The sequence below is a fragment of the Herpailurus yagouaroundi genome, unplaced genomic scaffold, assembly GCF_014898765.1.
Source record: "Herpailurus yagouaroundi ecotype Mexico unplaced genomic scaffold, PumYag 100, whole genome shotgun sequence".
NCBI classification, from domain to species: Eukaryota; Metazoa; Chordata; class Mammalia; order Carnivora; family Felidae; genus Herpailurus; species Herpailurus yagouaroundi.
Window position 1 is genome coordinate 8,598,450 of NW_024412391.1, and position 18,845 is coordinate 8,617,294.

The 18,845-nt window shown below is 39.6% G+C and overlaps 1 protein-coding gene across 5 annotated transcripts in view; it reads right to left on the reverse strand.

The window, feature by feature from the left end:
- The window catches only part of IFT56 (intraflagellar transport 56), a 59,844-nt gene that overhangs the window by 23,998 nt on the left and 17,001 nt on the right, over positions 1-18,845 (reverse strand). For 4 of the 5 annotated variants that reach the window (XR_005789150.1, XM_040471827.1, XM_040471828.1 and 1 more), the window contains 4 exons: positions 16,924-16,973; positions 11,263-11,408; positions 9,927-10,098; positions 2,113-2,187 (listed from right to left, as the gene is read on the reverse strand). Coding sequence is in view for 4 of the 5 variants with exons in the window: in XM_040471827.1 (XP_040327761.1) it covers positions 2,113-2,187; positions 9,927-10,098; positions 11,263-11,408; positions 16,924-16,973 (443 nt within the window). In the remaining variant the exon portion in view is untranslated. The remainder of the gene's footprint in view (positions 1-2,112; positions 2,188-9,926; positions 10,099-11,262; positions 11,409-16,923; positions 16,974-18,845) is intronic. The other variant, XM_040471831.1, reaches the window with a different exon arrangement.

Consider the following 18,845-nt stretch of genomic DNA (forward strand, 5'->3'; position numbering starts at 1 on the left):
TTAACATTTGTTCTCCCAATCCAGTTTGGGATGTTTTAGTCAACCTGGATCTCGTTTCTCTATTAATTATTCTATCTTCATTGCTCCTGGTCCTACTTCTCAACTTTAAACATACACAAGGGTTTTTCCTCTCTTGAAAAATCTTCCTCCCTCTGGATAGTGCCCTATTTTTTTCCTTTCTTTCAGTACCACACTTCAAAAGTGTGTGGCTTTACTGCTTCAACTTTATTATCCTCTTACTCCTTAACCTCCTGCTTTCAGCACACTAGTAAACTTACTCTCACAAGTCACAAATTAACTCCTTTAACCAAATTCAATGGACTCTTCTGCCCAATGATACTTCTGCAGTTTGGACTGATGGCCATAGCATGATCACAAAAACATGATTTACTAAATGTGTACTAAGTGCTAGATACTGTGCAAAGCATCTTACACACGTTACCTCATTTGGTCCTCACAAGAAAATACGGTAGGCACTGTAATTTCCCCTGTGGAACACCTGAGAACACGGAGTCTCAACAATGCTAAGTGACTCACCCAAAGGTCCAAAGCTGGTACATGGAATAGGCTGATTTTGACCTCAAGTCTGACCGCAAAAGCCAATGCTCATAACAACCATTTACAATGTGTAGTAATTTTAGACTTTGTTTTAAATTATAAAAGTATTATATGTTCAAAGGGGGAAAACTTATATATTACAAAAGGAAAATTTCTGTATTCTCATTTCTCTCTTTAATCCCACTCTCAGAAACAAATCCCTATTTACTAGCTGACATACTCCTTCCAGTCATATATACATATGGTGCTTCCTTACTCTGGCTGTACATTATATCCATCTGGGAAGCTTTTAAGAAAAGCTCCTTAAATACAGATGCTTTCAAAATAATATAACAGGGAGGAGGACAAAACATAAGAGACTCCTAAATATGGAGAACAAACAGAGGGTTACTGGAGGGATTGTGGGGGGGATGGGCTAAATGGGTAAGGGGCACTAAGGAATCCATTCCTGAAATCATTGTTGCACTATATGCTAACTAACTTGGATGTAAATTTAAAAAATAAATTAAGGGGTGCCTGGGTGGCGCAGTCGGTTAAGCGTCCGACTTCAGCCAGGTCACGATCTCGCGGACCGTGAGTTCGAGCCCCGCATCAGGCTCTGGGCTGATGGCTCAGAGCCTGGAGCCTGTCTCCGATTCTGTGTCTCCCTCTCTCTCTGCTCCTCCCCCGTTCATGCTCTGTCTCTCTCTGTCCCAAAAATAAATAAACGTTGAAAAATAAAATAAATTAAATTTTGGGCGCCTGGGTGGCTCAGTCGGTTAAGCGGCCGACTTCAGCTCAGGTCATGATCTCACACTCCGTGAGTTCGAGCCCCGCGTCGGGCTCTGTACTGACAGCTCAGAGCCTGGAGCCTGCTTCAGAGTCTGTGTCTCCCCCTCTCTCTGCCCCTCCCCCGCTCATGCTCTGTCTCTCTCTGTCTCAAAAACAAATTTAAAAACATTAAAAAATTAAAAACAAAAACAAAGATGGACTCGAGTTTGACTTTCGCCAGAAAATCCTTCCATTCATTGTAATCCACAAGGATAGATGTTCCTTAGTCTTGGCCAACAAAATGAACCCTTGGACTTATACTGCCTTGCACTTCTTTCTAAATGTTATATATGTCGGGGCGCCTGGGTGGCGCAGTCGGTTAAGCGTCCGACTTCAGCCAGGTCACGATCTCGCGGTCCGTGAGTTCGAGCCCCGCGTCGGGCTCTGGGCTGATGGCTCAGAGCCTGGAGCCTGTTTCCGATTCTGTGTCTCCCTCTCTCTCTGCCCCTCGCCCGTTCATGCTCTGTCTCTCTCTGTCCCAAAAATAAATAAACGTTGAAAAAAAAAAATTAAAAAAATAAATAAATAAATGTTATATATGTCTTACTGCCCTCCCAGTAAGGGTTTCCTTGAGGAGAGGACCTCATATCTAAAACTTATGTTCTCTCTCCCATAGCAAGGAGGAGTTCACTTGGAGTAGAGAAGTATTTGTGGCAATATCTCCCTTCATGTATCCTTCTAACTGCTTTGATATACCAAAGTAGGATTAAGACTCAATTCAGTCACGATGATAGTGCTATTCACCAGATTGTGCCTGATGAGTTCTTTAGCAAATTCAAAGGAAGAAGAAGCGTTGTCCATCAAGCTTTTGAGTTCTGCCTGAAATTGAAAAAGGAAAGGCTTAGGAAAACGCAAGTATACAGTCCTCACACCACATATTTTTACAACGTTTTATAGTTTACAAGGAATTTAACACACTGTTTCATTTGTTTCTCAGGACTCGGAGAGTCAGTGTGATTATTATCCTCATTTTAAAGATGAGAACATCAAGGCTTATAAACATTCCATGACTTGAACCTTCCAATAAGCAGCAAGTGTGAAACTGGTCAACCCAAGTCTGAAGACTTCTACTTTGCAGAGCCAAAGGTGATAAAGGAGCTAAGTTTTTCACAACTGAGGTTGGTTCTTCAATGTGATCATTCCACCTATACCCTGAACTCTCATAGTACCTCCTTCCTGCTGAATTGGCCTTTACTTACATACCATAATTAAAATACCTTCTCCTATTATTTATTAGACCTATCAGATCTCTTCTGTATTCTCTCACCCTTTTAGCTCCCCATAGAACAAATGGTCAACCTTTCTAGCATCCTCACTAACACCCTCGATTCCCTTAGCCCTTCCTCAGCTTTCTGTTGTTCCTGACTTGCCAATCTATAATTTTGAGTAATCTTCCTCTCCTCCTTTTTCTACTTCCATCAGTAGGTAGCTAACCTTTTCAGGATAAAATAATTAAATTTTTAAAAATTTTATTTTAGAGACAGAGAGCAAGCAGGGGAGAGGGGCAGAGGGCTGAGGAGGGAGAGGGAAGGAGGGAGGGAGGGGGGAGAGAGACAGAGAGAGAGAGAGAGAGAGAGAGAGAGAGAGAGAGAGAGAGAATATCTTAAGCAGGCTCCATTCTAAGCGCAGAGCCTGATGTTGGGCTCGATCCCCTGACCCTGGGATCATGATCTGAGCCGAAATCAACAGTCAGACCCTCAACCAACCGAGCCACCCAGGCTCCCCACTATTTAAATTCTCGATTGTTCTCACTAACCACTACAAACTTGCTCTACTTGATCTCATATGGGATTGTGCATCTACCTCAGCAATGCTTTTATTAATCCCTTCTTTTGTCCACAGCAGCAATTCTAAAGTGTTTGGTAATATTAGGTTAGATCAGCAATTTTCAAGCTTTTTGATCTCAAGATCTTTTTTATAGTCTTAAAAATTATTAAGGATCCTTAAGAGCTTTTGTTTACATGGGTTATAGCCCACATAAATAGCGCACACTACAATATACACTGTATTAGAAATTAAAACAGAAATTTTAAATTATTCAATTAATCAAAAATAATAATAAAACCACTATATATTAACATAAATATATTTCATTAAGAAAACTGAATTTAGGGGCGCCTGGGTGGCTCAGTCAGTTGAGCATCCGACTTTGGCGAAGGTCATGATCTTATGGTTCGTGAGTTTTGAGTCCCACGTAGGGCTCTATGCTGACAGCTCAGAGCTGGGAGCCTCCTTTGGATTCTGTGTCTCTCCCTTTCTCTCCTCATTCATGCATGCTCTTTCTCTCGCAAAAATAAATAAACATTTTTAAAAATCGCATGTAGGGGTGCCTGGGTGGTTCAGTCAGTTTAGTGTCGAATTCTAGGTTTCGGCTCAGGTCATGATCTTGCAATATTGTGAGTTCAAGCCCGATGTGGGGCTCTGTGCTGGCAGCACAGAGCCTTCTTGGAATACTCTCTCTCTGCCCCTTCCGTCACTCACGCTGTCTCTGTCTCTCTCAAAATGGATAAATAAACTTAAAAAAAATCCTTGCATTTACTACTGCAAAAATTTAGTGAGAAAAGTAGTACTGTTCCATAAATTTTTGCAAATCTCTTTCGTGTCAGGCTTAAAAGAGGACAGCTAGCTTGGCATGTCTGTATCTGCACTGGATCTATTTTGAAATCATGTTGTCTCTGGAAAACTTCAGTGCACACTTGAGCAAATGAAAGTGAAAAAAGAAAATCTTTCAGTAAGATGAGGATAGTTCTGATTCAGGCAGGACCAGCCAGAACTGAGGGGAAGGCAAGTGAGATGCCTGGGGCACAAGATTTAAAACAGTACTCACTGGGGTGCCTGGGTGGCTCGGTTCATTGAGCATCTGACTTGGGCTCAGGTCATGATCTCACAGCTCTGTGAGTTTGAGCCCCGCATCGGGCTCTGTGCTCACGGCTCGGAGCCTGGAGCCTGCTTTGGATTCTGCATCTCCCTCTCTCTCTGCCCCTAACCCACTCGCATTCTGTCTCTGTCTCTCTCAAAAATAAATAAACATTTAAAAAAATTAAAAAAAATAATAAAGCAGCACTCACTGCACAAGCAAAGATGTCTAACACCATTAGTCATCGGAGAAATGCCAATCAAAACCACAATGAGATTCCACTTCACATCCAACAGGATGGCTAGCATAAAAAAGTCAGATAATAACTGTTGGCAAGGATATAGAGAAACTGAAACTCCTACATACGGCTGGTGTGAATGTAAACTTGTACAGTTACTTTGTAAAACAGTCTGGCAGTCCCTTAATTAAATAGAGAGTTCCATATAACCCAGCAATTCCTCTTCTAGGCATATACCCAAGACAAGTGGAAACAAGTCCAAAACATGTCCAAAAACACGTACACAAATGCTCATAACAGCATTATTCATAATAGACAGAAAGCGGAAACAACCCAAATGTCCATCAGCTGATGAATGGAAAAATAAAATGAAATATATCCACACAATAGAATATTATTTGCTCATAAAAACAAATGAAATAGTAATACATGCTACAGCATGATGAACTTTATAAACGTTATACTAAATAAAAGAAGATAATCATAAAAGTTCACATGTGGGCGCCTAGATGGCTGGTTGGTTGAGCATCCAACTCTTGACTTTGGCTTGGGTCATGATCCCAGGGTCATGGCATCGGGCTCCATGTCAGGCTCTGGGCTGAGTGTGGAGCCTGCTTAAGACTCTCATTCTCTCTCTCCCCTCCCCCGCTCTCTCAAATTAAATTTTTTTTTTAATTTTTAATAAATTAAAAGAGGAAATATTCTGCATGAAATATATCTTTTTACATTCAAATTTTCTGTGCCCTTATATTTAAAACATATATTAGGGTTTTGTCTTTTAAATCTAATTTGCCAATCTTTGTCTTTTAATTGAGAAATTAAAACTTTGATTTTATTTTTTTTTTAATTTTTTTTTAACATTTTATTTATTTTTGAGACAGAGAGAGACAGAGCATGAACAGGGGAGGGTGAGAGAGAGAGGGAGACACAGAATCCGAAACAGGCTCCAGGCTCTGAGCCGTCAGCACAGAGCCCGACGCGGGGCTCGAACTCACGGACCGCGAGATCGTGACCTGAGCCGAAGTCGGCCGCCCAACCGACTGAGCCACCCAGGCGCCCCTAAACCTTTTAAATATAACGTATTATAATATAATTAGGGGCGCCTGACTGGTTCAGTCAGTGGGCATGCAACTCTTGGTCTTGGGGTCATGAGTTCGAGCCCCACTTAAAAAACATAGAATCTTTGGGGCACCTGGGTGGCTCAGTCAGTTGAGCATCCGACTTCAGGTTAGGTCAAGATCTCACAGTTCATGGGTTCAAGCCCCCATGTTGGGCTCTGCACTGACCACGTGAGGCCTGCTTAGAATTCTCTCTCTGCCTCTCTCTCTGCCCCTCCCCTGCTCATGTTCTCACTCTCTCTCTCTCTCAAAATAAATAAACATTTAAAAAAATAAAATCTTTAAAAAAATAAAATATATATATATAATTATAGATCAGTTAAATTTGAAAAAGGCAAAACAATGAGGTTTTTAGAAGATAATACCAGAGAATATGATCTTGAGCCAGGAAGTCCTCTTAAACAAAATAGAGAAAGCACCAAACATAAAGAAAAAGATAGTTCTGACAATGTTTCTGCCTACAAAATCCTTGATAAATGTTAATATTTACTGAGAGTTTGCCATGTACATCAAGTTAGGGACTTTACGTACATCGTATCACTTAATCTTCACAGCAGGCTATAATAAGTCAGTCTATTACTTTCCTTACTTTGCAGGAGGTTAAGTAGTTCACCGAAGGCCGCACAGCTATCACCTGGGAGTAGAATTTGGGTCTATCTGATTTCAAAGCTCCTGTTCTTAACCACTACCGTGGAAGCCTTCCCAGTTTGGGGGGCGGATTTTGTTTAAGTCTTTATCCTCTGAGGGGTGCCTGGGTGGCTCAGTTGGTTGAGCGGCCACCTTTGGCTCAGGTCATGATCTCATGGTTCGTGGGTTTGAGCCCCTCCTTGGGCTCTGTGCTGACAGCTGAGAGCCTGGAGCCTGCTTCAGACTCTGTGTCTCCCTCTCTCTCTGCCCCTCCCCTGCTCATGTTCTGTCTGTCTGTCTCTCTCTCTCTCTCAAAAATAAACATTAAAAAACATTTTTTTTAAGTCTTTATCCTCTGAAACTAGCATTCTCCTTCCTTCCCCCAGCATCTTACATTCACTGCTTGTATTGCTTCATCATCTAATTGTCATCCTTCTGCCATATCCTTTATGACAAATTCCAATCCAAGCAATTACTCACCCACTCCTCAACTCCTTGTTGTCTAGATCCAACCCCCAATGATAATGATATGCTAATCATCAGAGTAGGGAACTGTAGGAAATCCTAGTTATGGTACCCAATGGCTTTTTCTCAATCTTCATCTTTACTGACCTCTTTTGAACCTCCCCCTTCTTTGAACACAATTCTCCCTTAATTTCTAAGTCATACTTTAAGTTTCTTATTCAACCAATACACTTAGTTGACACCGACTTTATGTGTGCTTTGTGCCAGGTACAGGGATGCGAACGTCAAAATAAAGTTTCAAATCTCAATAAACTTGTCTAGATTAAAGACAATTAGGCAACTACCAAATAGTACACATGATATTTTATATATTATATATATACAATCACATAAAAGAGCTAAGAAATTTCATCTAAAATTGCAGTTAAGTCTATGGGCTTTAGAGTCAGATAAACAAGGGTTTGAGAGCTGAATTCATCACTTGTTGTAAAATTTTGGGCAAGTTATTCAAAATACTTTAAAAATTAGGTGAATCATTACAGATTACATCATGCTTACTATAGAAGAGCAGAATGCTACTGGTGTTTGTAGAGAGAATGAGCCATATAAGGTCGAACCCATTACACAAATTACTAGAGGAATGCCTTATTTTTAAATGGTTTGATAAAATTATAAGTAAACACAAACAGCTAAAGTTCCCCTGCCAAAGCTTGTCAGGGTACATTTGACATAGTCATCTACTGCTGGAAACATTATAAAATTAGTATGTCAGTTGCACAGACACAATTTCACATGAAAAAGAATGCCTTTTAGAGACCTGAGATGCAGCTTGGTGCCCTGCCTTGGATAATGCCAGACCTACAGAATATTGGTTAACCACTCTACCCATACGAGACTACGGAAAGCATGGGCAGACAAAATGTAAACACTTAATAGACTGGGAAACATTGGCAAAGTCCCCAAGATTAACTCAAGGTAGAAAAGTGAGAATATATTTTGTTTATTTGTTCTTACCAAAGGCTATAAACCCGAAAGAGATCAAACTGCAAACCAGTTGACTATTAAACTGCTAATGCTGGAAACGAGCCAGTTAGGCAGACTGCAGGGACTATTTGGTTGAAATGAGCATACCCAAGAACGTATTTTACATGACATACAAATGGACTGTTCAGTGGCAAACTAAGCAGATGAGGTGGCGGGCATCTGTGTTGCCACAACAGACCACCCTTCACCAACATAACCACAAATAGTACTCCTCCCCTCCCCCCCGATTATGAAACACTGACCCAGGAGTCGAATCTGCTGTCAGCTAAAGTGTGTCAATAATGTTCCTCGCCGTTGCAGTTTCACTGAATTTTGCTTCGATACAGTCAGTTCACTGGTTTCAGTTCCTTTCCCTCCTCCCCCAGTGGCACAATGCCAGCTGGAGCAGTTTTTTGGGCAAGGGTGGGATTTTGTAATTTTGACACATGCACAGATTTTACATTTGAAATTTGGTGGCTTCTGACATCAACTAAAATAGTGGTTGAGGAAGTAATTTCCAAGCATGGCCTCCCTCATACAGTTAACCTAAAAATAACCTGTATAGGGGCATGTGACTGGCTGTGGAATGTGTGACTCTTGATCTCAGGGTTTTAAGTTCGGGCCGCATGTTGTATGTAGAGATTACTTTAAAAAAATAAAATCTTAAAAAAAAACCCTTATATATTATGTAAATAAATAAATAAATATCTGTTAATAGATATAGTATAGAATACACCCTCTCCCTCTCTATATGTGTGCATGCATGAGTGTGTGTGTGTGTGTGTGTGTGTAGAGTGTTAAACAAAAGGGAGTCCCATGTATGGCCTCCTATGTACTCTCAGTTTCCTTTACAAAGACAGCTATAACAGGGGCGCCTGGGCGGCTCAGTCAGTTGAGCATCTGACTTCAGCTCAGGTCATGATCCCACACCTCATGGGTTTGAGCCTTGCATCAGGCTCTGTGCTGACATCTCGGAGCCTGAAGCCTGCTTCAGAGTGTCTCCCTCTCTCTCTCTCCGCCCCTCCCAGATTACCCTCTGTCTGTCTCTCTCTCAAAAATGAGTAAACATTAAAAAATTTGAAAAAAAAAAAGATGCTATAACAGATTTTATCCACAGGATAAGGGAAAATAAATAATATATACCAAGCATTTTGCATAGTGCCTTTAAGTAATTCAATTTCTAAATTTTTTTTAATTAAAACAATTTTTTAAATTAATTTATCTATTTTGAAAGAGGCAAAGAGAGTGTGAGTGGCAGAGGGGCAAAGAAAGAGGGAGAATCCCAAGCAGGCTCTGCGCTGTCAGTGGAGATGCCATGTAGCGCTCGAACTCATGAAACCGTGAGATCATTACCTAAGCCAAAATTAAGAGGTGGAGGCTCAACCGACTGAGCCACCCAGGAGCCCCTAATGGTTTTTTTTGTTTTTTTTTTTTTTTAAGTAGGCTTCACTCCCAACGTGGGGCTTGAACTCATGACCCGGAGATTAAGAGTCACATTCTTTACCGACCGAGCCAGCCAGGTGCCCACAATTTCTAAGTATTTATAAAATGTTTACCAGTATTGCCTCTTGGGATGACTCTAAAAGAGATGCTGAATTGTACCAAGTAGAATAAGGCATTCCAAGAAATGAGAATGTTATATGCAAAGCTCTGAGAGCAGCAGAGTATGGTGTGTGGAACAATGTCGGTGGCTAAACTGGAGAGGACAAGGCTAGAGGCAGGGAAATTATTGAAAGATGGTAAGAGAGATGACGAGTGCCCAGACTAGAGCAGTGGCAGAGGAGAAGAGATAGATCAAAGAGATATCCAGGATGCAGACCTGATAGGGAGTGGTAGACGATTAGATGGGGGAGGAAGAAAAAGACTGACGGAAATCCTAGGTTTGTGATGTGATCTACATGCTGGCGATAATGAACCACACAGCCACAGACCTATTTTAGAGGAAGAAGCAGAAGTGTTTGGTGTTGACATATTTAAGTTAATGTAAAGCATCTAGGTAAAGATCATCTGCAATATAGTAGACATTCAGAATTCAGAAGTCAACATTTTTTTAGAATACCTAATCAATATAAACACTTACATAATTGGTTCTTATAGAATCACCCTGGCAATGACAAAGGGATATTAATCAAGAGTTAACAGACTATAATAGAGTTTTATGACTGACCCAGAAAGTATAGGGCTAGTCAAACCGGAATTAAGTAAATTAAAAACAAACTTCCATCACTACCTCAGCTGCTTTGCCGTTGTAAAGGCGAAAATGATTACAGGCCTTCAGATTGAGTGCGATGGTGCTTTCAGGGATTTGCTGAAGGTAAACTGCCAGGACTTCCTGAGACACATCATAGTAATCCAGCTTGTAGTAACACAGGGCCACATACACATTGAGGGCAAGGTATTCCCTGTTAGGTGAAAGGATTAAGGGTTAACAGTTGAAGTCTACTTCAGAGAAATGTTGTCAAACGACAAAGACTTTTTTAATGGTTAAAAATGGACAGCCAGGCGGAGAAAACGTGAATTTGCCTTTCGAAGAAAGAAACCAAGATACCATCGGTGTGATATTTTTCTTTTGTACTGTAATATTTGGGCGTCTTAAGTAGAATGAAAGATGACAACGAAAGGAGAAAGGGAAACATTCAACTCCTACTCGTTCATGTTAAAAAAAATGAAACTAACGTACTGGGCAAAAACTGTAAATGAGCACATGCGGTACAGGGGACTGACACACAAGAAGCAGACTCGATGAGTGAGGGGGAAATGGCTGGGGTGCAGGTAAAACAAAAGGAGAGAAGGCAGGTGGGTGAGACATTTTGGGAAAGTGAGAGAGAGACCACATGGTCAGTGATAAAAGTTGGAATGTTAATTCTCGGGAATGGTTTATTTCTAATTTTGTCAAAACGTTACCTACGATGTAATACAATGCTGAAATGATACATTTAGACCATGCATTTTCTTTCTTTTTTTTTTTTTTTTTAATTTTTTTTTTCAACGTTTTTTTAATTTATTTTTGGGACAGAGAGAGACAGAGCATGAACGGGGGAGGGGCAGAGAGAGAGGGAGACACAGAATCGGAAACAGGCTCCAGGCTCCGAGCCATCAGCCCAGAGCCTGACGCGGGGCTCGAACTCACGGACCGCGAGATCGTGACCTGGCTGAAGTCGGACACTTAACCGACTGCGCCACCCAGGCGCCCCTAGACCATGCATTTTCAACAGGAGTTAAGAATTCTTCTGAAGAAATGGAAAATCGTACTCATTTAAGTATAAAGCATAGATATACGTTTGAGATGTAAATGGACACACGGTATATCTGTGGTTTCAATGCTTCATGAGAAGGTGGCTGGGGAAAAGAAGTCCAAAAAGGCTCTCTGGAAGGGTGATAACGAAATTAAGGTGGAGAAATCCTGATCTGGAGAATAAGGAGTTCTTAATGAGGCCAGATTATTAGCCAAACACATATGAACCCATGGTGATAATAGATCGAAACCATACTAGGTCCTCAGCCAAACTGTTTCCAGGAAAAAAATAACAAAATGAGATTCTGAGTAGACATAAAAGGGCACAGACCTGTTATCTAGCAGTATTCGCTTATAAATATCAATAGCTTCTTGGTAGTGAGATCGCATATAGTGGATTGAGGCCAAACTGAGTTGATCTTCTGTGATATCCTGAAGATTCTGATGAAAGTTCATCAACTTCTTCTCATCATTAAACTAAAATTGTCAGAGGAAAAAACACATGAAAAGACTCATATTAGAGAACAGTTAATCAATACCTATGGTACAGAGATTTTAACTCCTCCTTCAACCAGTTTGTCTCTCTGTTCTCCCTATTTCTCTTCAGTTCCTTATCTTCTCTTCTGTCTCCTTCAGAGAAAGAATGAAAACAGCCTCTGGAGGCATAGCCTTGACAATGGAAAACCTTTAAGTCACAGCTAATAACCACCCTCTTCCTTCTTCCTATTTCTTTCTTGCTTTTCTTTTTTTCTATGTCTTTTTATTGCTTTCATTTGCTGTTTATAAGAGAGACATTTTAAAATATAAAGACACATGGGGAGCCTGAGTCAGTCAGGCTCAGTCAGTTAAGCATACAACTTCGACTTAGGTCATGATCTCTTGGTTTGTGGGTTCAAGCCCCTCATCAGGCTCTGTGCTGACAGCTCAGAGCCTGGAACCTGCCTCAAATTCTGTGTCTCCCCCTTTCTCTGCCCCTCCCCTACTTGCACTCTGTCTCTCTCTTTATCAAAAAAAAAAAATAAACATTAAAAAATTTTTTTAAATATAAAGACACAGTAAGATAGAAAGTTTAAAAGTATCTCAAGAGATATAATAGACAAATATTATACAAAAAAGAGCCAGTGTAGATATACAAATATGACAAAGTAGACTTTATGTGAAGAGGAATTTCTAGAGATAAAGAGAGGCATTTCATAATGATGTTTTAATCCACTAGATGGATATAAGAATTCTAAATTTGTATGCACTTAATGATACAGTCTGGAAAACATGTAAAGCAAAAACTGAAAGAACTAAACAGAGAGAAAGATAATTACAGTGTGATATTTTTAAATGCACCAATTATTTTCATATATTGCACATGGGTGATATGATAAACTTTCTGTAAAATAATTTAGCAATATCAATGAAAATCTTTACAGTTGTTCAAATTCAATTAACTCAGTAAGCTCATTTCTAGGATGTTGAGAATAACATTTTTGTAATTAAAATTAAAACAATCTAAATGGAAAAATAAATAAATAAAACAATCTAAATGGGACTGATTCCTTGATTTCTCTTTGTGCTGCTTCATTTTTGGTGTACAAAAATGCAACAGATTTCTATACATTGATTTTTGTTTCGTGTGACTTAACTGAATTCATGTATCAGTTCTAGCAATTTTTGGGTGGAATCTTTTAGGTTTTTTTTTTTTAACCAAGTTTTCTATATAGAATATCATGTCATCTGCAAATAGTGAAAGTTTTACTTCTTTGCCAATATGAATGCCTTTTATTGCTTTTTGTTGTCTAATTGCTGAGGCTAGGACTTCCAGTACTATATTAAATAACAGTGGTAAGAGTGGACATCCCTGTCTTATTCCTGACCTTAGAAGAAAAGCTCTGTTTTTCCCTGTTGAGAATGACATTAGTTGTGGATTTCTCATACATGGCCTTTATTATGTTGTGATATGTTTCTTCTAACCCTACTTTGTTGAGGGTTTTTATCATGAATGGATGATGAACTTTGTCAAATGCTTCTACTGCATCTATTGAAATGATCAAAAGGCTCTTATCCTTTGTTTCATTAATGTGGTGTATCACATTGGTTGATTTGCAACTACCGAACCACACTTGCAGCCCAGGAATAAATCCCATTTGATTGTGGTGAGTGATTCTTTAAATGTACTGTTGGATTAGGTTTGCTAGTATTTTTTTTTAATTTTTTAATGTTTATTTATTTTTGAGAGACAGAGAGACAGAGCATGAATGGGGGATGGACAGAGAAAGGAGGACACAGAATCTGAAGCAGGCTCTAGGCTCTGAGCTGTCAGCACAGAGCCCAACGTGGGACTCGAACTCACGAGCCACGAGATCAAGACCCGAGCCGAAGTCAGACACTTAATGGACTAAGCCACCCACGTGCCCCTGTTTGCTAGTATTTTATTCAGAAATCTTATATCCATGTTCATCAGAGATATTGGCCTGCGGTTGCCTTTTGTAGTGGAATCTTTATCTGGCTTTGGTATCAGGGTATGCTGTTCTCATACAATTAACAACACAAGAAACATAAGGTGCTGGTGAGCATATTAACAAAGGGGGACCCTCTTACATTGTTCTTGGGAATGCAAACTGGTGCAGCCACTTTGAATACAGTATGGAAATTCCTCAAAAAGTTAAAAATAGAACTACCCTACGATCCAACAATTGCACTACCAGGTATTTACCCAAAGAATACAAAAATACTAATTCAAAGGGATACATGCACCTTGATGTGTATAGCAGCACTATCTACAATGGCCAAATTATGGAAAGAACCCAAATGCCCACTGACTAATGAATGGATAAAGAAGATATGGTATATATTTACCACACCAGAAAGACAAATAAAGAAACTGATCCCATTCACAATTGCACCAAGAAGCATAAAATACCTAGGAATAAATCTAACCAATGATGTAAAAGATCTGTATGCTGAAAACTATAGAAAACTTATGAAGGTAATTGAAGAAGATTTAAAGAAATGGAAAGACATTCCCTGCTCATGGATTGGAAGAATAAATACTGTCAAAATGTCAATACTACCCAAAGCTATCTACACATGCAATGCAATCCCAATCAAAATTGCACCAGCATTCTTCTCGAAACTAGGACAAGCAATCCTAAAATTCATATGGAACCACAAAAGGCCCCGAATAGCCAAAGTAATTTTGAAGAAGACCAAAGCAGGAGGCATCACAATCCCAGACTTTAGCCTCTACTACAAAGCTGTCATCATCAAGACAGCATGGTATTGGCACAAAAACAGACACATAGACCAATGGAATAGAATAGAAACCCCAGAACTAGACCCACAAACGTATGGCCAACTCATCTTCGACAAAGCAGGAAAGAACATCCAATGGAAAAAAGACAGTCTCTTTAACAAATGGTGCTGGGAGAACTGGACAGCAACATGCAGAAGGTTGAAACTAGACCACTTTCTCACACCATTCACAAAAATAAACTCAAAATGGATAAAGGACCTGAATGTGAGACAGGAAACCATCAAAACCTTAGAGGAGAAAGCAGGAAAAGACCTCTCTGACCTCAGCCGTAGCAATCTCTTACTTGACACATCCTCAAAGGCAAGGGAATTAAAAGCAAAAGTGAATTACTGGGACCTTATGAAGATAAAAAGCTTCTGCACAGCAAAGGAAACAACCAACAAAACTAAAAGGCAACCAACGGAATGGGAAAAGATATTTGCAAATGACATATCGGACAAAGGGCTAGTATCCAAAATCTATAAAGAGCTCACCAAACTCCACACCCGAAAAACAAATAACCCAGTGAAGAAATGGGCAGAAAACATGAATAGACACTTCTCTAAAGAAGACATCCGGATGGCCAACAGGCACATGAAAAGATGTTCAGTGTCGCTCCTTATCAGGGAAATACAAATCAAAACCACACTCAGATATCACCTCACGCCAGTCAGAGGGGCCAAAATGAGCAAATCAGGAGACTATAGATGCTGGAGAGGATGTGGAGAAACGGGAACCCTCTTGCACTGTGGGTGGGAATGCAAATTGGTGCAGCCGCTCTGGAAAGCAGTGTGGAGGTTCCTCAGAAAATTAAAAACAGACCTACCCTATGACCCAGCAATAGCACTGCTAGGAATTTATCCAAGGGATACAGGAGTACTGATGCATAGGGGCACTTGTACCCCAATGTTTATAGCAGCACTCTCAACAATAGCCAAATTATGGAAAGAGCCTAAATATCCATCAACTGATGAATGGATAAAGAAATTGTGGTTTATATACACAATGGAATACTACGTGGCAATGAGAAAAAATGAAATATGGCCTTTTGTAGCAACATGGATGGAACTGGAGAGTGTGATGCTAAGTGAAATAAGCCATACAGAGAAAGACAGATACCATATGGTTTCACTCTTATGTGGACCCTGAGAAACTTAACAGAAACCCATGGGGGAGGGGAAGGAAAAAAAAAAAAAAAAAGAGGTTAGAGTGGGAGAGAGCCAAAGCATAAGAGACTGTTAAAAACTGAGAACAAACTGAGGGTTGATGGGGGGTGGGAGGGAGGGGAGGGTGGGTGATGGGTATTGAGGAGGGCACCTTTTGGGATGAGCACTGGGTGTTGTATGGAAACCAATTTGACAATAAATTTCATATATTAAAAAAAAAAAGAAGATATGGTATATATTTACAATGGAATATTATTTAGCTATAAAAAAGAATGGAATCTTGCCATTTGCAATGATGTGGATGGAGCTAGAGAATATTATCCTGAGCAAAATAAGTCAGTCAAAGAAAGACAAATACCATATGATTTCACTTATATGTGGAACTTCAGAAACAAAACAGATGAGCATAGAAAAGATAGAGAGGGGCAAACAAAGAAACAGATCCTTAACGATGGTTACCAGACGGGAGGTGGATGGGGGAATAGGTTAAATAGGTGATGGGGATTAAGGAGTTCACTTGTGAGGATCATGGGGTATGGAATGTATTAAAAAATTTTAAATAAATAAATACATAAATATGATCTAAAAGTCAAATAACTATGAATTGTTAAATAAATTATGATACATGATACAATGAAATGTTTTTTATAAAAAACATTTTAAAAAGTCAGTCTTAAAGACTATTTGTGCCTCAAGGATATGCTCATAGTATAAAGACAGGTAGAAAAAAAAAGCAGAATATAAAAGTATATATTCAACATGAGTCTCACTCTTGCAAAACAAAGAAATGCATATATAAATATGCATACAAAAAATAATCATCCTAAAAGGAGATATACCAAAAGATTGAAATGTGGTTACCTTTAAATATGGTAAATGTTATTTCCTTTTTCAATTTTTGTTACTTACATTTTATCTAATGGAATTAATGTGTAACTTCTTTAATATGGAAAATTATTTGAAAAAAAATTTTATGATGATGACCAAAATTATTGATATAAGGCAATTTTGAAAAGTGTGTATGTATTTCTAGAAATTAATACAAGGTGTCTTTGAGTGTGCTTCCAAGAGACAATAGGAGACAGTGGAAAGAAACTAATCTTAAATGACTGCTACTTAAGAAGAACTAAGATCTAACATCTCTTAATAAATTAGTAGGGTAAAGAACATTAAGGGGAAGAAAATTTTATAAAATTAACACCTATGTTCTATTTGTTCTACAAATTCATTAACAAGCATTTCTAGTTAATTATCTTTCACCAGGGGCACCTGGATGGCTCAGTCAGAGGACTTTGGCTCAGGTCATGGTCTCAAGGTTTGTAATTTTGAGCCCTGCATCCGGCTTCGTGCTGACAGTGCAGAGCCTGCTTGGGATTCTCCCTCTCTCTCTCTGCCACTCTCTACTTGCACATGCTTGCATGCTCTCTCTCTCTCAAAATAAATAAAACTTAAAAAAATTTTTTAAATTATCTTTCACCATTGTTTTTAATAAGAAAGAAAAAATATTTTAAAAACAAAAAGTGTGAAACAAGAACATAAATACCTTATGAGCCAAGTGGAAGAGGAGGCGATTTTGAAGTCGGCTTTTTGGAGCTAGAAAAAAAAGTTCAAGCTACTTATTAATTGTCAATGGCACTTAGTCCCCTGCAAGAATAACATGAGACAGGGGCGCCTGGGTGGCTCAGTCGGTTAAGTGTCCAACTTCAGCTCAGGTCATGATCTCATGGTTCGAGCCTCACAGCGGGCTCTGTGCTGACAACTCGGAGCCTGGAACCTGCATCAGATTCTGTGTCTCCCTCTCTCTCTGCCCCTTCCCTGCTCACACTCTGTCTCTCTGCCTCAAAAATAAACGTTAAAAAATTAAAACAAAAAAACAAACCATGAGACAAAGATAAAACTTCCCAAATCCTACACACGTGATCATGATATGTCTCTACTATGATATATATTATTTTAGCCTGTTCTCTACTTACAGTAGCAGGAACGGCATCAAGAACCGGGAAAACAACATTGTAAGGTTCTATTATTCCCCAGCACTTGTTCTACTGGATTCTATGATGGTGACCCACAGCACAGCACACACAATTCTGGTAGCAGCCACTGCCGTGTTGTCCACACACTGATCAAACACTGGAAACAAACAGCTATGTTTATCTCATGTCATGTAGGAATCCACTCTCATTCAGTTGTGCTTCCCAGTATTCGTTGTCAAGTCCTTCTGAAATCTCTTTTTCCACAATTATACAGCCATAGTTTCTTAAATACTAGCTCGATCTCTACTCCATAGATCTAGCATGACAATCTGCCACCCTGGAACAGCCAACCAAGAGAAAACGTTAACACTTTTTGAGTTCCAAATCTCCTCTGCACTGTTGGAGAATTTTCCTAATCCTAGATACCTAACCCCGTATCTCTTTACAGGAAAAAAAATGATACTTCAATGTATTAAAAAAAAAATTTAGGGGCGCCTGGGTGGCTCGGTCGGTTAAGTGTCCGACTTCGGCTCAGGTCACGATCTCGCGGTCCGTGAGTTCGAGCCCCGCGTCGGGCTCTGTGCTGACAGCTCAGAGCCCAGAGCCTGTTTCAGATTCTGTGTCTCCCTCTCTCTATGCCCCTCCCCTGTTCATGCCCTGTCTCTCTCTGTCTCAAAATAAATAAACGTTAAAAAAAAAAATTTATACAGAAAGAAGGATAGCTACCTTGATCACTTTCTATGTGTCTAATACTGTTCTCACAGATAAAATCTAGAAACATGAGATAAAATAAGTGACTTAAAGACCCTATAACAAAATTAAGAAAAACTACATTAGTACATGGGAAACAGTTTGGGTACAAATCAAGAAAGGCTTCGAGTTCCACAGTGTCCATGAATTTGAGCTGGAATTGCTCCTAAATATGTATATATCAGTTAATTCTCTAAGAATTCTACCCTGGGAATTTGTTATTCTTCCCTAACAAATTTCATAACAAATGTTCCTTTCCCCCCTTTCTCTACATTTTTTTGAATTTAATTTGATTCAGGGCACCTGGGTGGCTCAGTTGGTTGAGCATCTGACTTCCGCTCAGGTCATGATCTCACGGTTCATGAGTTCGAGCCCCACATCAGGCTGTCTGCTATCAGCGCAGAGCCTGCTTCAGATCCTCTGTCCTCCCCGCTCTCTGCCCCTCCCCCGCTCACGCTCTCTTTCTCAAACATAAAATAATAAAACACTGAATTTAATTTGATTCATACTGTCATTATTCTTCATCTTTCCACCCCTGGTTCTCTTTACCCAATTCTTATTTGCAAGTTGATGCCCAGTTCTTCTTAGACGGCTGTCAGGACAGGTCAAGCAAACGAAAATAAGTCTGGATTCTTTAAGCAGAAATTACTTGGCTTCTCATTGAGAAACAGGGCAAATAGCTATAAAATCCACATCCATAAGGGCTTAAACAACTACACCAATTCCTACAATAACATGAACA